Genomic DNA, 21038 nt, shown 5'->3' with positions numbered 1-21038 from the left:
AGCTCAAATCAACACGTTTTCATTTAGTGTCACATCCCTGGACATCAAGGAAAGGGGACTGAGGGAGTCATCATCCAGAAGTAGGCACAGCCTCCCACTCTTTAATTAATTTGTAACAGAATCCTGAAAAACTGCTATAACAAAATAATAAATCCCTTTAAAACTCACAGCTTTTAAATGAATTTGTCAGGATTCTCCCTTCACACGTCAGCAGCTCGTCTCTGTAAAAACATCTGACTGCTGTGGTTGTACCAGGTTGGCACTACAGGTTTGGTTTTCAATCTCCAGCTTCATTTCTGTGGTCTGATAAGATCATTCAGCCTCCAGGCGACATCGTCACTTCACGCTAAATTAAACCACTTCTCCCATCACTGCGAGGCTCTCCACCAGTATCCTCCTCTTCTCCCGTGTCCCAAAAACCCCTGCTGTCACCTGTCTGGTAATTGACAGATGCCGCACAAAGTGCTGAAGTGTTAATGGCTGGCCTGGTTCAGCTGCCTGCAGATCAATAACTCATCTGGTCATATTTATACAGTACATACAAGAGCTGCCAGCAGAATGAATGAATGATGAGTGCTGAAATTACATATGATCGAGACAGCTGGAGAAAATGTGACTGAAAAGAATCTAAAATGCAGTTTGAAGTCCTGCAAAAGGTTATTATAGTTTGTGTTTTTTCATTAGTTATTTTTACCTTTTTGATTTCATTTTAGTTTAGTGTTTTTTGTTTTTAAATGCTTAGTTTTAAAGCTTAGTGCTAGTCTTTGGGACTAAGATAGATTTCATTTCCACCAAAAATACTAGCCTCATGTCAGCCCGATGAAAGATAAACAAAAGGCTAACATCATTTTAGTTAATTTTGCAAACAGTCAAAACCGTCTTTTTGTAAAGCCTTGTCTTTTTATTTCAGTTAACTAATGTTTTTTCACACCTTGTCTTTGTTATTTCATACGTTTTTGTTAACAATAACCTTGCTGGGACAATAACAAAAATGCAGAATAATGGCAGCCCTCAAAGACACACATTGTATTACAGTATTATCATTTTATTATTTTATTATCAAAAGCTGAAGTGACCGTGTACAAACTGATCCCATTTGGTCCTTTAGAGCCTCGAGGAAAACTCAAGACATCAATTCTGTAAAAACTTTTTATTTTACAAAACAAAAATGTAGGCCAGAGATTTTTTATTCAACTGTCATGAACAACAAACAAAAAAAACAAAACTAAGCTCCGAAGGATTTAGAAAAATCTAAATGATCTTGAGACAACAGAAATCCAGGGACCGTCCCCTCTCCCACTCAAGAGTCTCTTTGAGTCCCCTGGTTGAACCTGGGGAACTACTTCTTGGCGTACGTGATCTTCATGGCGCAGGTCGCCGTGATCCTGAAGCCCTGCAGCGCGTCTTTAGCCACGCCCGCCTGCGTGTCGCTTTCAAACTCCACAAAGGCGATGTCGTGTTTCCCCGGGACGAGCCGCACCTCTTTGAAACCAGGAAACCTGCAGAGGACAAAAATACAGAGGTCAACACACACACACACACACACACACACACACACACACACGTAGTCAAGACAGTGAACACAGCACTCACTGGTTAAACAGCATGGAGAGCATCATCTCATTGGTCTCTTCAGGAAGGTTATTGAGGAACAGGATGTAGTTTGGTGGGTTGTCCGGCACCTGAGAAGCCAACAGAGATCCTGATCAATAATCTGTTGAAGGCGGGTGGACATCACACCCAGTGTGACTGCTTGGCATATTATTCATTTGTCTGATTTAACCCTGAGCTACATGTTGTTTGTTTGTTTGTTTGTGTATATATTCAGATCCTTCACCTAAGTAAAAGTACCAATAACACACTGTAAAAATACTGTTACAAGTGAAAGTACAGTATTGTGATTTACTCAGTATTGCCGCTGAGCTGCAGCTCATTTTGATCTATATTTTGTATCAGACTGCTACTAATAATAATTTTCATTATGAATTCATCTGCTGATTTTCTCCATTAATCGCTTGATTGTTTGGTTTGTAAAGATTTTGCCTTCTCAGTAACCCAGAGCCCAAAGTGACACCTTCACAACGCCTTGTTTTGTCTGACCAACAGTTCAAACCTCAACATTATTAACAAACATTCAATTAATTAAAAAAGGAAAAAGAGCAAGGGACCATGATCAACGATCAAAAGAGTTTCCAGTTCATCTTCTGTCAGTCGACTAATTGTTTCAGCTGTACTTGTATAAACTGTTGGAGTGGAATTTACAACAAAACGTATTCTATAAACTCTTCATGTGTTCATTTGCAGAGTAACTACTAAAGCTGTCAGTTAAATGTAGTGAAGTAAAAAAGTCCAACAACACTGAGATGTAGTAGGAGAAGAAAATACTCAAGTAATGTACTTAGTTAATATCCACCACTGCACATAGTGGCATAATTGTTCTACATGACTCCAAGTCCCAAGTATGGCCTTAGTTGTGATCAATGCAAGGGATCAAAATTATGTGAGAAAATAAAAACACTGCACACATTTGCTGTTGCAGTAAGATCTAAAAGTTTTGGTATATTTGAACAATATTAAAACATCATCCTGGTTTATTCCTTTAAAAAAAACAACCCGATCGAACCAAAATGTTCAGTTTGTGCTCCGGTCGACAGTCTTACCTGCGCTGCAGGGGAGTGCACAGGTGCTGCTGATCCCTGCAAGCAAGAAACACAAAGGATGACGGTGAACAACAGGTAGGACTACAGAAGCACAGACTGCGTTCAGAACAAAGTTGACCAAGAACAGGAGGGTTCAGTATCACAATTTTGATTAATTCAACAGTAACAGTGCTCTGATCGACCTTCTGAGAGGACCATTCCAGTGGTTTTGTTCCGACTTCTGATAAAAGCATGTTTCTCTCTTATCAAGGAAAGTCAGGGTGGACTGAAACACTTGCATTAAAACGGCAGTACGACGGTGAATCAGATGTCTGTTAGTTAATTCGGTGTCAGCTTAACTGGAGTTTGTGCACGTTAGCTTAAAACGTGCAGTTTTCATAATGGCACATGCTCCGTATTTTCCCTAGAAGAATGCCCGATGATAGTGTCAGGATATGAAGAGAAGGCTAAATCTAACACTGTGGCGGCTGAAAAATTCAGGTAAGGCTTGTTTTGTCAGGGAACCAAATCGCTTCCATTTACGAGGCTGCAACATCACACACACTCACCCCTCTGCTGTGCATTATGCATGCGACAGAAAACTTCCCAATAGCACTTAGCAATTAGGAAATACTGGTGATTTTAGCCAACAGATCTCCATTATCTTTGCATCAGGACTTCAGAAACTTATTCTAGAAGAAACGCCAGAGTGATTTGGATTTTTCTCAGATTTGTAACCCTTACCAAGTCTTTTTTGGACACGTAAAATAGTCAATCTAAATATGTGAAAGCATTTAGGATAATTCAGTTATACAGATGGGCTACATCTTAACAAGTGGCCCGTTAATTACACTGAACAAAATCATAAACTCAACACTTTTGTTTTTGCCCCCATTCATCATGAGCTGAACTCAAAGATCTAAGACTTTCTCTATAATAATAATAATAATAATAATAATAATAATAATAATAATCCTTATTTGTAGAGCACTTTTCAAAAACAAGTTACAAAGTGCTTTAACAAGTGTACAGAACAATACAAAAAAAAAAAAAAAAGATAAGAGCATGAAAATTTTATATAAAATTAGTAAAATACAATAAAATAAAAGGGATAAAATAAAGTCAAATAAGATCGGGAAAAGCTCTCCTATAAAAGTATGTTTTAAGAAGGGACTTAAAAGAGTTCACTGACTCAGCTGACCTGGTTTCCTCGGGCAGGCTGTTCCAGAGCCTTGGGGCCCTGACAGCAAACGCTCTGTCCCCTTTAGTTTTCAGTCGAGACTCTGGAACAGACAACAGACCTCTGCCCGAGGATCTCAAGGTACGTGCTGGTGCGTATGGGACTAAAAGTTCAGAAATATAACAAGGCGAGAGGCCATGAAGAGCTTTAAAAGTGATCAATAGAATTTTAAAGTCAATTCTAAAACATACTGGGAGCCAGTGTAATGAAGCTAAAATAGGAGTAATGTGATCATATTTCTTTGTTCTGGTTAAAAGCCTGGCAGCTGAGTTCTGGACAGTCTGGAGTCGATCAATAGATTTTTGGGTTAAACAGGTGAAAAGGCTGTTGCAATAATCCAGGCGTGATGAGATGAAGGCGTGTAAAATGGTCTCGGTGTCCTTAAAAGTTAACATAGATCGAATTTTAGCTATATTTCTAAGTTGATAAAAACATGATTGAACAAGCTTTGTGGTGTGCTGCTCGAAATTTAAATTACTATCAAACCAAACACCAAGGTTCTTTGCCACAGGCTTAATGTGATTTACTAGGGAACCAGCAGATGGCAGTATTTGTTTTGCCATCTGCTGAGACCCGATGACCAGGATTTCTGTTTTGTCTGAGTTCAGCTGGAGGAAATTATTTTACATCCATTTTTTAACTTCACAAAGGCAGTTGTTAAGTGAACTCAGCATTCCAGGGTCTGTGGATCTGACAGGCAAGTACATTTGTGTGTCATCAGCATAAATATGAAAAGAAATGCCATGTTTATGGATAATATGTCCAAGGGGAAGCAGATACAAGGAAAACAAAACCCCTGAGGCACACCATATTTAACTGGACAGAATGAAGAGACATAGTTGTTTACAGACACACAAAACTTCCTATTTGACAGGTAGGATGAAAACCATTCTAGGGCAGTACCAGAGATCCCCACCCAGTGCCTCAGTCTGTCTAACATGATGTTGTGATCAATGGTGTCAAAAGCAGCGCTAAGGTCCAGGAGTACCAGGACTGAGCACATGCCTTCATCAGCAGACATTAAAAGGTCATTGGTGACTTTAAGCAGGGCAGTTTCAGTGCTGTGGTACTTCCTAAAACCAGACTGAAACTTTTCAAATAATTTGTTATATGTATGTTCTATGTACACAAAAGGCCTGTTTCTCTCAAATATTGTTCACAAATCTGTCAAAATCTGTAAGTGAGCACTTCTCCTTTGGCGATATAAACCATCCACCTCACAGGTGTGGCATGTGGTGTGACTGCAGGAATGTCCACCAGAGCTGTTGCCCGTGAATTGAATGTTCATTTCTCTACCATAAGCCGTCTCCAAAGGCGTTTCAGAGAATGTCAGTACATCTAACCGGCCTCACAACCGCAGACCTCGTGTAACCACACCAGCCCAGGACCTCCACATCCAGCATCTTCACCTCCAAGATCGTCTGAGACCAGCCACCCGGACAGCTGCTGCAACAGTCGGTTTGCATAACCAAAGAATTTCTGCACAAACTGTCAGGAACCGTCTCAGGGAAGCTCATCTACATGCTCGTGGTCTTCACCGGGGTCTCGACCTGACCGCAGCTTCGCACAGCCATTGAAGAGGAGTGGACTCGAGACCTGCGCAGGACATTTTTCTTGATCCCGCTCCTACTGATTTTGTGACCATTACCGCCCACACCCGCAAACATTGTGACATGCAGAGTAAAATTAGGATACAAATGTTTGGGCTCTGCTCAACATTCAGAAAAAAAATGACAAATCATTGCATTCATTTGTCAGTAACAACTGAGAAGTGTTCCAAATTTCAGACTTGCCTTGGTCTTGTATTGTAAGCCCGTGTGACGGAAGCCAGCGAGGCTGTGCAGTGAGTAAACCTCACTCCCCGACATGTTAAGAAACGCACTGGCGACTGACGCCACTGCCCACGGGGTTTAGCATCCTCGTAAGCGTGTCCGCCTCCCGTACCCAAGGTTGCTGCTTCGAGTCAGGCCTGTGCAGTACATTCTCAGAAGCAGCCGCATACACTCACTTTTATCTTCTTTTCAACTTCGTTTGTTGACTCCATCTCATCAGTGCTACTGCGGGACCTGCAGTGTATTTTTTTAACCGCCCGCTCCCTCCCGCAGCAGAGTTAAAACCGCCCGCTCCCGTGCAATTTGTGTTGGGTCCCGCGGTATCCCAAACCCAATGCAGCTCTCTAGAGTGGACCAACACTCCACAGGCCACAATCAACAACCTGATCAGCTCTATGTGAAGGAGATACGTTGCACTGCATGAGGCAAATGGTGGTCACACCAGATACTGACTGCTTTCCGGACCCCACCCGGATCCCCCCAATACAGTGAAACTGCACATTTTGAAGTGGCCTGTTGTGGCCAGCCTTAGGCACAGATTTTGACAGATTTGTGAACAATATTTGAGAGAAATAGGCCTTTTGTGTACACAGAGAAAGTCTTAGATCTTTGAGTTCAGCTCATGATGAATGGGGACAAAAACAAAAGTGTTATAATTTTGTTCAGTATAATTAAGATCTCCTCCCTATATCAGCAAGGAGGCAGGACTGCCTGTATGAACGTGATGCTGTTGTGTTCAGAATAACGGCATTTCAGCTGCAGCCCAAGTCATGATGAAATCTTAACATATTTCATCCAGTGGAATATTTTAATTGTTCTCATTAACACTGAGTGCAGATGTGGTGTGTAGTCCATGTATACAGGGTAATGTCGAGTTAACCACAAAGATAACTGCTCGCAGCAGTTTAGAGATGCAGCGTAAATTGCCATGACAGAGGACCTCGGGTAAAACTGATCCACCTTTCGTAGTACGGGTTAATCGCGAAGTTACACCTGAAGTTACCTGGATAATCCAGTTACCTCTATTTTGTAGTACAGGCCACTGGTGTTAAACTGAGGCACAGCTAATACATTTTCATTACTATTTCAAAATGAAAAGTAGAAAAACAACTGTTTAAAATCTGACATTAGTGCACGGGTTTCACAATAAGATTAAATATTCATGGTTAAATGGGTTTAAGAACCACATTTCCCATGAGGTGCAGCAGTGAAGTTACATTCTAACATGAATAAGTGTCGACAGCCTCAGCTCCTCTCATCAGAAAGTTATTACAGAGGCACATCTGCTCTGCCTACTCCAAATCTTCACCAACCAATTTCCTGTTGGAAACCCTGTTAGAGGTCCAGCACGTGTGCTGATGAAGGAGACCGACTTGTATAATTTCATCCAACATATCCCGATTTATTCTGCAGTGAGGTGACACGCTGCCTCCCTCTGCTGCTCAGAGAGATATTCACATTCACACACAGATAATAAATGCCAAGAAAGATGATAGATAAACAGGTTTTTGGAAATATTTCTTCCAGCCTGCTCCTTGTTTTTCCCTCCTAGATTTATTATTATTAATTATTATTATTATAAAACGTTACGGTGAAGAAGGATGCGAACTCTGGTCAACCCACTGATGTGGTTGTAAGATTTTTGGAAAAAACACTACGAACTTGAAGCGGCATATCAAGGCGAGGTACGTTAATGTCTCCTTTGTAATAAAAATGAGAACAAAGCTAACATTCAAATCATCTCTCTATTTTTGGTTCGAGCAGATTGACCAAAATGCGAATCAAAATTATACTAATGAGTTAGAAAAGTCTAAAATGATGGACAATGACTAAAACTAGACTAAAATACTTTTGAATGATGATGAATTAAAAGATAGAGATCAGATGCTGTGTCTCTGATGTTAAACTCCTGTAAACCTAAACTTGAGGTTGCTGACAGCAGCTTCACTCACCACTGCTGGCTTCTTTGTTAGGCTGGACGCTGACTCCGGAGCCTTCTTCTTCTTATCCTTCTTTTTGTCCTTGTCGCCGTACGTGCCTTTCACCTTGGCAATGACCTCGGAGTCGGTCTTTGCGTACTGTATCCTCTGGAAATCAACAGGACACAAGTCAGTCAGTTAAAGCCCAGCCCTGTTCTGGTTACTGACATCTTACATTTCTGTAGCCGCATGAAGAAAACCTGCAATTAACTTTAGTGTGATGTTTCATAAAAGGTGAGAATGAGAAACATTACAGAGCTGTGTTGTTAAGTCAAACATGTCAACACAACTACATTCAACCAGCATACCACTAAAAGAAAAACAGAAGTCCCCATCAGACTGTCCAGCTGATCAGTGTGAAAACAGGGTGAACATAGTGTCTCGTCCTACCATGGGCTTGTTGTAGAACGGGAAGCCCTGTAGTTGCCTCAGAGCGTTGGTGGCGGCAGTGAGCTCTTTGAAGACGACAAAGGCCTGTCCCCTCATCTTCATGGTCTTCATGGCCACGATGTCAACTACCTGACCGAACTGAGAGAAGAGCGCGTACAACGCCCGCTTCAGCTCTGCAAGATAATAAAAATAATCTTTATTTTTAGGGCACTTTTCAAAATCAATATTACAAAGTGCTTCACAAAGGCAGCTAAATAAAACTGACTCTGCCGACCTGATTTCTCAAAGTATGTGCCGACTAAAAGGTCAAAGATAGAGGCCATGAAGAGCCTCAAAAGTAATCAATACAATGTTTTAATCTATTCTTAAACATACTGGGACTCATTATGTATGTATGTATGATGTCTTTTATATGTTTCTAACTTGAACTCTTATGATGCTTCTTGGCCAAGTCTCTCTTACAAATGAGATTAATCATCATCAGATAAATAAATAAATAAAACTTACCTTCTTTCTTGACTTTATCGTTCACATTGTTGATGTAGATGGTGTGATTTGGTCGGATATCCATGGTGGAGTCTGAAGAATCAACAGGAGAGCATGTTAACTGTCATGATCCACACAAATGAGACATAAACACGTCCGGAAAGTCTGATTAAAGCTCAGCCGGCTGGAGAAGCTAACGCGCAAAACTGTATCATCATATTTCCCATCCTAAGTGTTTATTTAAAGTTTAAAGTAGGTTAGATGCACAGTTTAAGCTAATATTAGCATGTGTTAGCTTAACGCTCATTCATAACGTTAGCCTAGCACTTAGCTTTCAAGCTAACTTAGACAAATAGCTAAATGCTACTTTAAAAGTGGTGTAACACAATAGTCTCTTATATGAACACAATCCATAGGTATTTATCACCTGTGCCAGCGGTTCGGTAAATCCGCAGACAGGTGAGGTGAATTTAAAGCTGTATATAAACTCACCTGCTTTCCACTCACACCGCTCATACGAAACACAGGAAACACAAACTGTAACATTCGCTGCTGCTTTAGCGCATTTTACTCTCTACCGCCCTCAGCAGGCTAGGAGGACAACTACAGGCGACATGTGGCATGTTCAGTTAAAATATTGCCGCTGTGAATCACATTATGACACTTGCTGTGAGTACTGTGAGACGAAGTATTCAGATCCTTTACTTAAGTAAAAGTACATATGCCACACTGTAAAAACACAGCATTACAAGTAGGCTACAAGGTTAAATTTATTTGTCACATTACAACAGGTAGTAAAGTAGCCTACGGAAGCCCTGGCCATCCATTCAAATATTTTTATTTCCGTTTTCCCGTGATAATGGGATAATTTTCCTGTGATCCATGATAATATCTATCTTCATTTGTAATATATGACACTCTGCTGCCAGTAGACTTGTTCATGTCTGCAATTGGTCATCTGCTGCTAAGACCGCCTATTTTTTGTGAATGCGCTCATGGCTGGATTGGCTTATCCAGTTGATAACCAGCTTCGTGGGACTGCTTATTCTGATCGTGATTGTTAGGGTTAGTTAAGCCAGATAACGCAAAACTCGCTTTGTGGTACAGACCCCTGAATCCAACTGGAACCCAAAACACAGAACAGACAAAGCAAACTAAACAACTGAAAATCACTGGCAACTCAACAAGACAGAACAGACTAAGGTAACAGAAACAGAACAGACTAACATCATGATCAAATAAATAACAAATCCTGCAGACAGAATCCAAGCATGAATTAAACACCTAACACAGACCATATCAAAATAAGATGGAAAAGATCAGAATAATTAATATAACAAACTAATCAAGAACACAAGCAGACAGATAACAAACTAATCAAGAACACAAGAAGACAGATAACAAACTAATCAAGAACACAAGCAGACAGATAACAAACTAATCAAGAACACAAGCAGACAGATAACAAACTAATTGAGAACACAAGAAGACAGATAACAAACTAATCAAGAACACAAGAAGACAGATAACAATCTAATCGAGAACACAAGAAACACGAAAACAAACTAATCGAGAACACAAGCAGACAGATAACATACTAATCAAGAACACAAGAAGACAGATAACAAACTAATCGAGAACACAAGAAGACAGATAACAAACTAATCAAGAACACAAGAAGACAGATAAACTAATCGAGAACACAAGAAACACGAAAACAAACTAATCAAGAACACAAGCAGACAGATAACAAACTAATCGAGAACACAAGCAGACAGATAACAAACTAATCGAGAACACAAGCAGACAGATAACAAACTAATCGAGAACACAAGAAGACAGATAACAAACTAATCGAGAACACAAGAAGACAGATAACAAACTAATCGAGAACACAAGCAGACATATAACAAACTAATCAAGAACACAAGAAGACAGATAACAAACTAATCGAGAACACAAGCAGACAGATAACAAACTAATCAAGAACACAAGAAGACAGATAACAAACTAATCGAGAACACAAGAAGACAGATAACAAACTAATCAAGAACACAAGAAGACAGATAAACTAATCGAGAACACAAGAAACACGAAAACAAACTAATCAAGAACACAAGCAGACAGATAACAAACTAATCAAGAACACAAGAAGACAGATAACAAACTAATCGAGAACACAAGAAGACAGATAACAAACTAATCGAGAACACAAGAAACACGAAAACAAACTAATCAAGAACACAAGCAGACAGATAACAAACTAATCAAGAACACAAGAAGACAGATAACAATCTAATCGAGAACACAAGAAGACAGATAACAAACTAATCGAGAACACAAGAAGACAGATAACAAACTAATCGAGAACACAAGAAACACGAAAACAAACTAATCAAGAACACAAGAAGACAGATAACAATCTAATCGAGAACACAAGAAACACGAAAACAAACTAATCAAGAACACAAGCAGACAGATAACAAACTAATCGAGAACACAAGAAGACAGATAACAATCTAATCAAGAACACAAGAAGACAGATAACAAACTAATTGAGAACACAAGAAGACAGATAACAAACTAATTAAGAACACAAGCAGACAGATAACAATCTAATCGAGAACACAAGAAACACGAAAACAAACTAATCGAGAACACAAGCAGACAGAACACAACCAGATATATAAATGGGCAGACTGAACGCAAGACAACAGACGGAAAGGACTGAAACCCAAAAGCAGAAACACAAGCTGAATTATATATATTTTTTACATATCCTACACATAAACTTTTTTGTACATATATACACATATATTTTAAATATACACAAACAATATATATTTGTACATTTACACATACATATTTTGTACATATACACTTATTTTTTTGTAAATACAGACACATATTATTTACCATGTTTATACTCATTTTCAGTTTTGTCTTCTCCTGGCTTCCGTACAGATGTAATGTTTTTATCAGCTGATTTTTTTTGTCACATGAACGCTAGCTAAAAACAGACTAACAGGCAACTTAGCAGTGACCATGGATGTGAGCCGGTTGACGCCGGGACGGCGACGCGGTGTCACCGGACAACGATAACATCTGTCCACGTTGGCGACCCTCTCTTCTCCTCACTATCTGTCTAGTTTAAACTTTTCGTGAGCACTCAGTCGGGTTATCTTTGCGACTTTTGCCCTCTTTATCCCGCTGTGTCTCATGCTAAGCGGTTAGCCTGTTAGCTCATTAGCTTGTTATAAAGCGGCACGTTTGAGGCTAACTGACTGACTGGACCGGACAACAGCGGTGATGTGCGATGGCTTCGGTTCGGGTGGCTGTGCGGGTCCGACCCATGAACAGGCGGTGAGTTAAGCACAATAACACGGTTGTTAAACGCGAACCATCACTTTTCAGCAAGTACAATGTGAGAAAGTGGTTGTTTTTATGATGCTAACTGAGGTCAGTGGCTGTTTAATCCACACAAGGAGACTCAAGAAATGTACTTACTTACTACAGCTGCAGGCGTTTGTAAGGTTATTTTAATAGTGTTATTTTATTTTAACTGTTATGTAAAGTTTCAGTCAGTTCAGGTGGCTGTGTGTGGATGCAGCTGGTGTTTTGTGGTTTTCGTGGGTGCAGTGATTTAAATTAGGAGGCTGACAACAAACTCTCACATGGTTGTTCCTGACAGGTGCAGCTGGAGAGCAAACATGGTTCCCTCTTGTTGAGCCGCTAAACCGTCACCCTACGGCTGTTTTAACCAGCAAAATCTTTTTCAGTAAGATTTTCAACAAAACTACAGGATTGTTTAAAAAGCAACGTGATGGTCTTCGGCTCAAATACTGTAAAAACTTCAATTAATAGCCCGCTGGGACTTCAGTCACTGAACTCACCTTTGCACAAAACATTTTCCTTAAAGTCTGAGCTGAGGTTTCCTTTAATTAAATTCGGTTGCACAAAACACCCTTAAGTTTTCTCTTTAAGGTTTCCTTAAAACGTTCACTTCACAAGTATTTATGGTTTTCTCCTTATCTTGGCCTTAAACTTCCGGAATAACTTAAATTTGTGAAACCGTTGCACAAAAAAACGAATAATTTCTTCAACTTTTAAAGCACTAATCTATTAAGTTAACAAACGCTGAAGTGTAAAGTATGAACATTTCGGTTGTTGGTGCTTGCCATCCTCCGCGGTAGGCTTGACCAAAGCGGGGTATCTCAATGTTGCGGTTATTGCGACAGCCCTATTTAACGTTTTTCTTTTACTAAGGAAACCTTTTTAGGGATTCTGTGCAACACCTTTAAGTAAATCCCCTTGCTAAAGAGAAATTAAGACTTATGTGTCAAACTTAAGGTATTTTGTGCAACCGGCAGATCTTTAATTTCTTTCCTGCAAATCTCTTGTCCAGCAAAGGTGGGGGATAGGCTGCTGTCAAAAAGTTTATTTCAACCAGTATGAATATTACTATTATCAAACTTTCTCTTGTTTACCATTCCGGTAAATCTGAGCTGTTTCCCTAAAGATGAACTGAACTACGGCTGAACAATTAATTGAAATTTAATGAAATTGCAAAGTAGCCAACTGCCTGTATTGTCTCTAAAAATCTAAATCAGTGTTAGGAAATATCTGATCAAAGCTTTTGAAGCTTGTCAGTTTGCGGTACTCTGTGCTACAGATACAATTTGATTGCCACACAAACAGAATTTAGGTTCAATACAAAATAAAATGATACCAAATAGTCATACTAACTATTTTAGTAAGTTATTTTACTCTTTTCATCTTGTCTGACCAACCGCCCTAAGCCCAATATAAAGAGGATAAGAAACAGATGCATGATTTCTATGATCAAACAAGTATTGAATTTGTTAATTATTACTCACTGTTTAATCAATCATTTGACTGCTCTGGTAATAAACCTTGTTGCGCTCAAACTGAGTGATTTTCCCCTATTTGGGATGTTTTTAAAATTGTTCAGGAACTACATTATAGCAAAAATTATTTGGTTAATTAATCGATTAGTAGATTGACAGAAAATCTAAATGTCAGAAAATGGTGAAAAATGTCGATCAGTGTGTATCCCCAAAACCTAAGATGACATCCTGAAATGTTTTTTTTTTTTTTTTTTCCAAAACAAAAAGATATTCAGGATACTGTCACAGTCAGATCATTTTTCTTTAAAAAAAATGACTTGGCGATTAATTTGATACAACTAATTTTATTTTTTTATTCAATTAGTTTATAGACTAAAACTGTTTATCATTTATAATATTATTTGATGAAGAAAGTAGTTGTTAGTTGCAGCCCTAAACTAAACTCCACTGACCTTTAAAATCATTTTTTGTGTGTTAACCTCCATTATACGACATAATGACACCGTATTGCATAATGTGTTGTTTGGTTATTGTCGCTCTGAAGATCACGACACCTTTTATGTCCCGGGAAGCTCAGCTGCTGCTTTTTAAAGTGACAGCGGCTGCACAGATTATCTTTGACTCAAACATGAAGGAGCTGGACAACAAACCGGGGTGGAGACAGAATATTTAATTACACCCGACTAAGCAAACATGTCTCCCTGCTGATACAATTCAGGCTCAGTCATGTGGATTTTATTGATGACAGCCATGTTTTGTGTGGAAAACTAAAGGCTGTCACAAACTGAAGTTAAACAGCAGAGCATTGTTCAAACTGTTGGAAGTTTTTTTTTTTTCCTTCTTACTTTGGACGCCAGAGATACAGCAGCAGTTATTTGAATCTGGATCACACAGAAATGTGTGTAAAATAAATAATAGAAGCATACAACTTACGGTTTGATGTAGTTTTCATATATTTGATTTTTTTTTTCTCATTTTTGTCTGTGATGCAGAATAAAATAGCAGCTGATATTGGACTTCACCATAAATTAGATAAAGGTTCATTTTATAACTTTTTAATTTCCTGATTTTTCCATTATCATCCATGAGACGCTGACGATTATAAAATTATAACTAGAAAACGTTATTGGGGAGGCGTGCAGATAGCCTTAAAGTATAGTTTCTGTATTTTTAAACCTGGCCCCTATTTTCATGAATTTTGGTGTTGAAATGACCTGTAGATACAAAATGTTTTCAAATCTGTGCAAATATAAATCTATGTAAGGAAATATCTGCTCTTAAAGCAGACTTTTTATGCTTGACATAACAAACACCTGTTAAATGTTGCAGTCAGTCATGCTAACTTTTAAAAAGCTATTTTACTCTTTTTTTGTCTGACCAACCGGATAAGAAAAAGATCTAAGAAGTATTGAATTTAATTAATGTTATTGTTGGTATGTTTCTAAAATTGTTCAAGAACTAAATTAGAGCAGAAATTATTTAGTTAATGACTAGTAGGTACAAAAAGTTTTGTTTCTCTACCAGGAAACTGAAGTCTCTGTTCAAGGACAGTCCTCGCTCTGAAATCTGGTGCGAGGTGATTTGTTGAAGGAGTTTGTTGTGTTGGAGTTTACAAAAGTTAGAAAAGGAAATAAAGTCTCCACCGCAAGAACTTGCCTCTCAGCAGATTTCAGAGCAAGAAACTGTCTTTGAGCGAGACTTCCGTTTCCTAAAGGAGTCCAGTGTTCCTGTCGTAAGATGAGCAATAAAAGCAGCAGCTTAATACATAAATAATATTGATCTTTTACAGAGAGAAGGATTTGGCTGCAAAATGCATCATCAAGATGGAAGGAACCAAAACCTCCATCACCAACCTGAAGGTACTTTCTTTATCCCCAAAAGAACAGAAACACTACCTCTGTTTAACAGCGCCTGTAATTCATGCTGAAAATGCATCTTTTAATATTTTGTGTTCTGATTTCCAAAGATCCCTGATGGCATCGCAGGAGATTCGATGAGGGATCGAACTAAAACATTCACGTATGACTTCTCCTACGACTCCATGGACTGTAAGAGCTCCACATTTGTTTCCCAGGAAAAGGTAAATACCAGTCACAGCGTTTCTCTTTCCTTTTTTTTCCATTTGAAAAACTTAACTGTTAACTAGGGCTGGACAATAAAACAATAATTATCGCGATATAATCTTTTTCAATAACACATGTTCAATAAATATTCAATAAATGTTTGATTTGATTCACTTGAATCAACACGAATTAGGACTTAATTTTTTTTAATTAAGTTATTTATTTTTGTTGAGGAAAAAGCTTTTACTTAATTTTACTCATGCATATTTTTTGACAAAGACTTTATCATAATTATTTTAAATGTTCTACCTCAGAGATGTGAAGTGATCCACTGTTTGACCTCAAAGTGTTGACTGTAAAGAAGAGTTTAAACCACAATTAACCATCAGGTTTCTTTCAACTTTCACTCAGGAGCAGAAATTAGCCTTTAAACTCGAAAGAAATAAAGATTGGATATTTATCGTGATAATTATCAATTTCAAAAGATATGAAACTTTTTATCGTGATAAAATTTTTGGCCGTTATTGTCCTGCCCTACTTTTAACCCTTTCATGCATGAATTATTAAATCGCAAAGTAATAATTGAAAAAGTATGCCTATAAACTTTCCTCCCCAATGTATTTCATTTTGAAATGTGTCCACTGCATCCAAAGTGTTTTAGCAGAACTTAATTTAGGTCTAAAATATTACACATTACTAAAAGCAAGTGGTATAAATACATAAAGTTATTAGTTAGTAGGAATTATATAAAAATTTTACATAAAACATACAAAATAAGGCAGAATAAACCCTTTGGCTCATAACATCCACTCCAACAGAGCAGATGCATTTTGGGTCACAAAACTATACAAGAAATATATAATTAAAATCTGGCTATTTAGTCTTTTGTACCGGTCTAATTATTGCTGAGATACTTGGTGCATCTCAGCTTTCCTCACCTGTTTGTCATTTTGATATACTGCATCATAAATTCAAGAGATGTAAAGATAATAATCAAATGGAATTGACCCTTCGCTAAGCCACGCTGGTAGTTTGTTGGACTTAGCAACAGTAACTAACGGGGGGTTAGTTACTGTTGCTAAGTCCAACAAACTACCTGCGCTGCCACTGTCTGTTACTGCAGTTACTTCAGTAGGAAGTTAGCTAGCGTTAGCTAACTAACATTACATTAGGAACAATCCACAGCTGACATTTTTCTGGATTTATTTTAGGTTTTGGAAGAGAATAAATTGTACTTCTCCTTTCAACCTCTCTGGGCAACGACTGTAACTATTACAAGTGACCCAGGAACAGCGTTTGACCAGATCTTAGAAAAATACAGCCATGAAAAGCTAGAAAACGACTCTTTTTGCATTAGTCAGTGGAGCGCAGCCATGAAAAGTGTTGGACCTCAGTTAGAGAGAGTCCTATACTGCGCTGTGATTGGCCAGCTGTGTATTTGGGGCGTGGCTTAGCGAAGGGTCAGTTGTAAACAACACTTTGGGAGTCCGCCACGTGATGGTTGGGACATGATGGTACTGTAACTTTAATGGCTCAAAATGGCTTCCAAATATCTGTCTACTGTGTAGCGGACATCATGCATGAAAGGGTTAAACATCTATTCAGACATGAAATCCGCTGAATGATAATACTGACATGAATCTGACCACTGGGCTACCAGGGCACGGTGTTGTTGTTGTGGGAGGAAGTCGTGTCGGTTCCTCTGCGACCTGCGGTTATCCAGAAGAACCTGTTCTGCTTAGAGCTGCAGAGACTTTTACGCTTGTCTTCAAGAAAAACATAATTCCAGCAACATGACTTTCCACGGTGCAGACGCACCAAAATGTAAATGTTGGAGTGAAAAATACAGGCTCAGATGTAGTCCCACCCTAACACTTCTGCCCCATGGGAACTTATTTCAGAAGAAATGTGTCAACAGTAAGAGACTACTAATGTTTGGATCCTGTTTGAATTGTGTCCTGAATTACACACATGATGTTTGTCAGTTTAAAAGATCATTTAAATCGTGAAAGTCGCAGTTTGTCATAAAACAGTATAGTAGTAAATTTAGTTTTTTGTGAAACCGTCCAATGACATTCATCTCTTGTCTCTTTTTAAATGGACGTCACCAACATGTTGGCGCTTTAACGCTAAACACTTATAATGTCACATACGCTTCTTTTGGGTTTGTGGTTTATGTAATTACTTATTTAGTCTTTCAACAGTTTCACAAACAAACTTTCTTGACTTAAATAATTTTTTAAACTGACAGACGTGTGTAATGTATAGGACACAATTTTTCCAAATTAAGGTCCCATGGTGGTCCACTGGAAGAGGAGGGACTTTTGCTTGATTTGTACTCCTGCGTCAGGGCTACGTGCGTCACCTCGACGTGTGGTTACATTTTTGAGGAGGTGCACGTCAGGCTACGGCGTAGGTGACGTGTTGACGGGTTTGTAATTCCATTCTGCTGAGTAGCAGACAGATGTAAGCTATATTTAATGGAGCAGTGCTGAGGATGGATTTGAGTTTAAAAGTCTATATAAAGGCTCTCTGTTGTGACAACTTCCTGTTTACATCACTGTGAGCATGATGGGGACTGTAGTGACAAAACCCACAAAGTTTGTATGGTTTAGAATTTTTTGACTCTCAAAGTCCGACCATCGTTTGTTCGATCGTTGCTCCATCTACTCAAATATTGATATCTGGCAAAAAATCTATACAATTACACATTGTGAAAACTGCCTTTCTATCATAAAACAGGCATAGTGCCGCTGACATGCAAAGTGTCGTGTCTTGTTCTTACGATAACGATGTATGGAATGCCTAGATGAGACATGTAATAACAAAGCTGTCAGTAAAAGTGCAGCAGCTTGGGTTTCAAAGGATTAGTCTGGGATGTTTTCCAATCTCCTGTTCTTTTTGGATGATTAGTGGCAACAGAGGTTTGGATTTGGGGTCAGAGGGCGGTAGGGTTTATCAAACTCTTGTCCTCGGGCAAAGCAGCTTTTTGCTGATAGACTCTGTGTGTGTTTACTAACATGAATCGAGCTTGTCATGAGCTGTCTGGTGGTCACATTACAGTTCTGCAACATCAATACTGAGTCATAAGAGTCACAAATCTGGAGTGAAATGTTTGCAGTGTCATGCAGCAGTTAAAGATGTCTTGGCAGAAAGAAAAGCTCTTTTATTTTATTGATCTTATTTGCAGGTTTTCAAAGATCTGGGCTCAGATGTGCTGAAGGCGGCGTTTGAGGGCTACAACGCCTGCGTCTTCGCCTACGGTCAGACCGGCTCGGGGAAGTCCTACACCATGATGGGAAATCCAGTGAGACAAAAATCATATTTAACATTCACACTCGAGAACCTGTCCTCCAGAAATACAGTTCAAATTATTCATCTGTCAGAAGACTAGTGTCAACAACAGAGCATTTATTGTTCATCTGTTGATTATTCATTATTTGGGGCCATGCTGTCTAAATAAGTTTAATAAATTAAAATTTTTGTCATACATGGCAAAGAAAAAAAACAAATCGTCACATTTGAGAAGCTGGAGCAAGTTAATGCTTTGAGTTTGTGCTTGTAAAATAACTTTTTATCGATTTTAACAAAATAGTTGCTCATTCATTTTTGGTTGATTGATTAATTGTTGCAATTCTAAGCTGACCGCAAGAACCACGAGTCCAAGTCCTCTAGCACACAATTTCAGTACATTAATTCATTTAGCTGACTTACAATTGCTATATATGTCAGAGGCCGCACGCCTCTGGAGCAGCTAGGAGTGTCTTGCTCAGGGACACAGTGGTAGATGTGTCACAGTTGGGAATTGAGCCCGGGTCCTAGTTAAGGACTACTAGCCAATCAGAAGCAGAGAAAGGCGGGTCAGCGAAAAGTCGGTCAACAGCTTCGGTTCAGCTGTACATGTTGCCGACCAGCTTGGCAACATGGACTGGAGCGAGAGTTTCAGAGTGGTGAGTTATTAATCTGTAACAAAAGTATCTTTCATCCATAAAGTTTTAACTGAGCTCTGTCTCTACATCACAGGAACAACTTCCTGTCCACTGACTGCCTGGAGGGTAGCTAGTGTTTGAAGGGGGAGGAGAACTGTGTGCTGCAGCTCAGTGTTTTTCCACCGCTGGTTTTGAGTGCGTGTCAGACTAGCTGCTTGGTGAGCGTTATGAGGCGCATTTAGCTTTCATCCCTGTGACGTCACAGGGATGAAAGGGAAGCGGCTGGACTACAAACGAGCTGTTTTCAGGCAGAGTTTTCTGTGGGAGATGGGAACTCCCTTTTTCACTTTGCAAACCTGTTACATGCACAAAAAAGATATATAACTCAATAAAGGAGAGGGGAAAAGCCAAAAACCATAATACCACCTCTTTAAATTGTACTCTAGTCTGCACCAGGTATTGGTGTCAACATATCTCTTTAAAATATCCAACAACATGTTCGTCTGTAGCTCTCAGCTCCAAGCTCATTGATTTTTATTTTTTTTTAAGAATTAGTAATTTCCTGAAATGGCTCCTCACTGTAGTTTTTATCAAAAATTAATGTTGGACAACAATGGAGCTCCATGGCACAGATTAACACTTGTTAGTAGAAAGGTTTGTTTTGGTCTTTTCCTGGGGTTTGTTGACAATAAGAAACACGCTGAATATCTCTACCCGTAGGTCGGGATGCTGCAGACACTTTCTTTATTTGTTTATTGTTGGCTTAATAATTAGATTAAATATTATAGACAAGTACGAGTTGTCAAAGGTCGCTAATCTGATGAGGGAGACTAGTCCGACTACGGAGCCACAAGAGGTTTTATTTATACGTTCAATCTTATCTGCACTCGGCTGCGAGGTGGATTAGCAGCTTCGTGGTCAATAAACCTGCAGATCAGCCGGTTCCTCTGAGATGTGAGAAGAGTAAACTGATAAGATCCTTTACAGGAGGGAGGAAATAAAAGCAACAATGCATAAACACTAGGACACAAACAACAAGATATAAAGAAAAGTGACTCTGAAGGTGCTTTATAAAAATGTGCACTGCCAGTAAAACATCTTTAAAATGCTGTTTCACACATCCCTGCTTCACTTTATTACAGACTATTACAGAATGTATTAAAATGTTCATTGTTAAGTGTAAAATAATAACTGAAGCTTGAGCTTTTGTGCTGATGAATGATGGTAGAAGGAGTGAAGCTGCTGTTTAAGAACTGGTTAAGAAATATCCGCAACATGTTCATCCTCCTCGTGGAGGGCAGGAGGGGGCGTTAAGCTGACGTCTAACCTTTCTTTGTTGTTGTTTTAGGGAGATGCAGGTCTGATCCCGAGGTTCTGTGAAGGTTTGTTCAGCCGTATCGCTACGTCGAGTCGATGGGACGAAGCTTCATTTCGTGCCGAAGTCAGGTGAGACCAGAATTGAAAGTGCTGTTTATCTTCATATGCAGGAGAGAAGCTGCTATTTATTGTTCTGACCACTACACCTTCACGCTCTGTGCTCATTGGAGGGTTTTCCATATTAAAGGCTGTGTCATCGTTTTCACCTGTCAGCACTAACACGCTACCTGGCTGG

At 39.1% G+C, this 21038-nt stretch overlaps 2 protein-coding genes across 5 annotated transcripts in view; one reads left to right on the top strand and one right to left on the bottom strand.

The window, feature by feature from the left end:
* Positions 1–1024: 1024 nt before the first annotated feature.
* On the bottom strand, positions 1025–9134 carry snrpb2 (small nuclear ribonucleoprotein polypeptide B2). The gene is made up of 7 exons (XM_038734532.1): positions 9059–9134; positions 8588–8659; positions 8081–8253; positions 7664–7798; positions 2661–2696; positions 1594–1682; positions 1025–1499 (listed from the first exon to the last, which is right to left on the bottom strand). Exons 2-7 carry the CDS (start codon positions 8649–8651, stop codon positions 1340–1342), a joined length of 657 nt encoding a protein of 218 aa, XP_038590460.1. The 5' UTR covers positions 8652–8659; positions 9059–9134; the 3' UTR covers positions 1025–1339.
* Positions 9135–11566: 2432 nt separating this feature from the next.
* Positions 11567–21038, top strand: part of kif16ba (kinesin family member 16Ba) — a 33707-nt gene continuing 24235 nt past the window's right edge. For 2 of the 4 annotated variants that reach the window (XM_038734515.1, XM_038734508.1), the window contains exons 1-5: positions 11567–11929; positions 15224–15293; positions 15401–15514; positions 18688–18804; positions 20775–20872. In XM_038734515.1, the coding sequence (XP_038590443.1) occupies positions 11883–11929; positions 15224–15293; positions 15401–15514; positions 18688–18804; positions 20775–20872 (446 nt within the window). In that variant the 5' untranslated portion in view covers positions 11567–11882. The remainder of the gene's footprint in view (positions 11930–15223; positions 15294–15400; positions 15515–18687; positions 18805–20774; positions 20873–21038) is intronic. The other 2 variants (XM_038734526.1, XM_038734520.1) reach the window with 1 other exon arrangement.

The sequence above is a fragment of the Micropterus salmoides genome, unplaced genomic scaffold, assembly GCF_014851395.1.
Source record: "Micropterus salmoides isolate LMB-PRFRI ecotype aquatic unplaced genomic scaffold, ASM1485139v1 Ms_hic_scaffold_1, whole genome shotgun sequence".
Taxonomy (NCBI): Eukaryota; Metazoa; Chordata; class Actinopteri; order Centrarchiformes; family Centrarchidae; genus Micropterus; species Micropterus salmoides.
The sequence above is the reverse complement of the archived record's forward strand: the minus strand, read 5'-3'. Positions and strand labels throughout refer to the sequence as shown.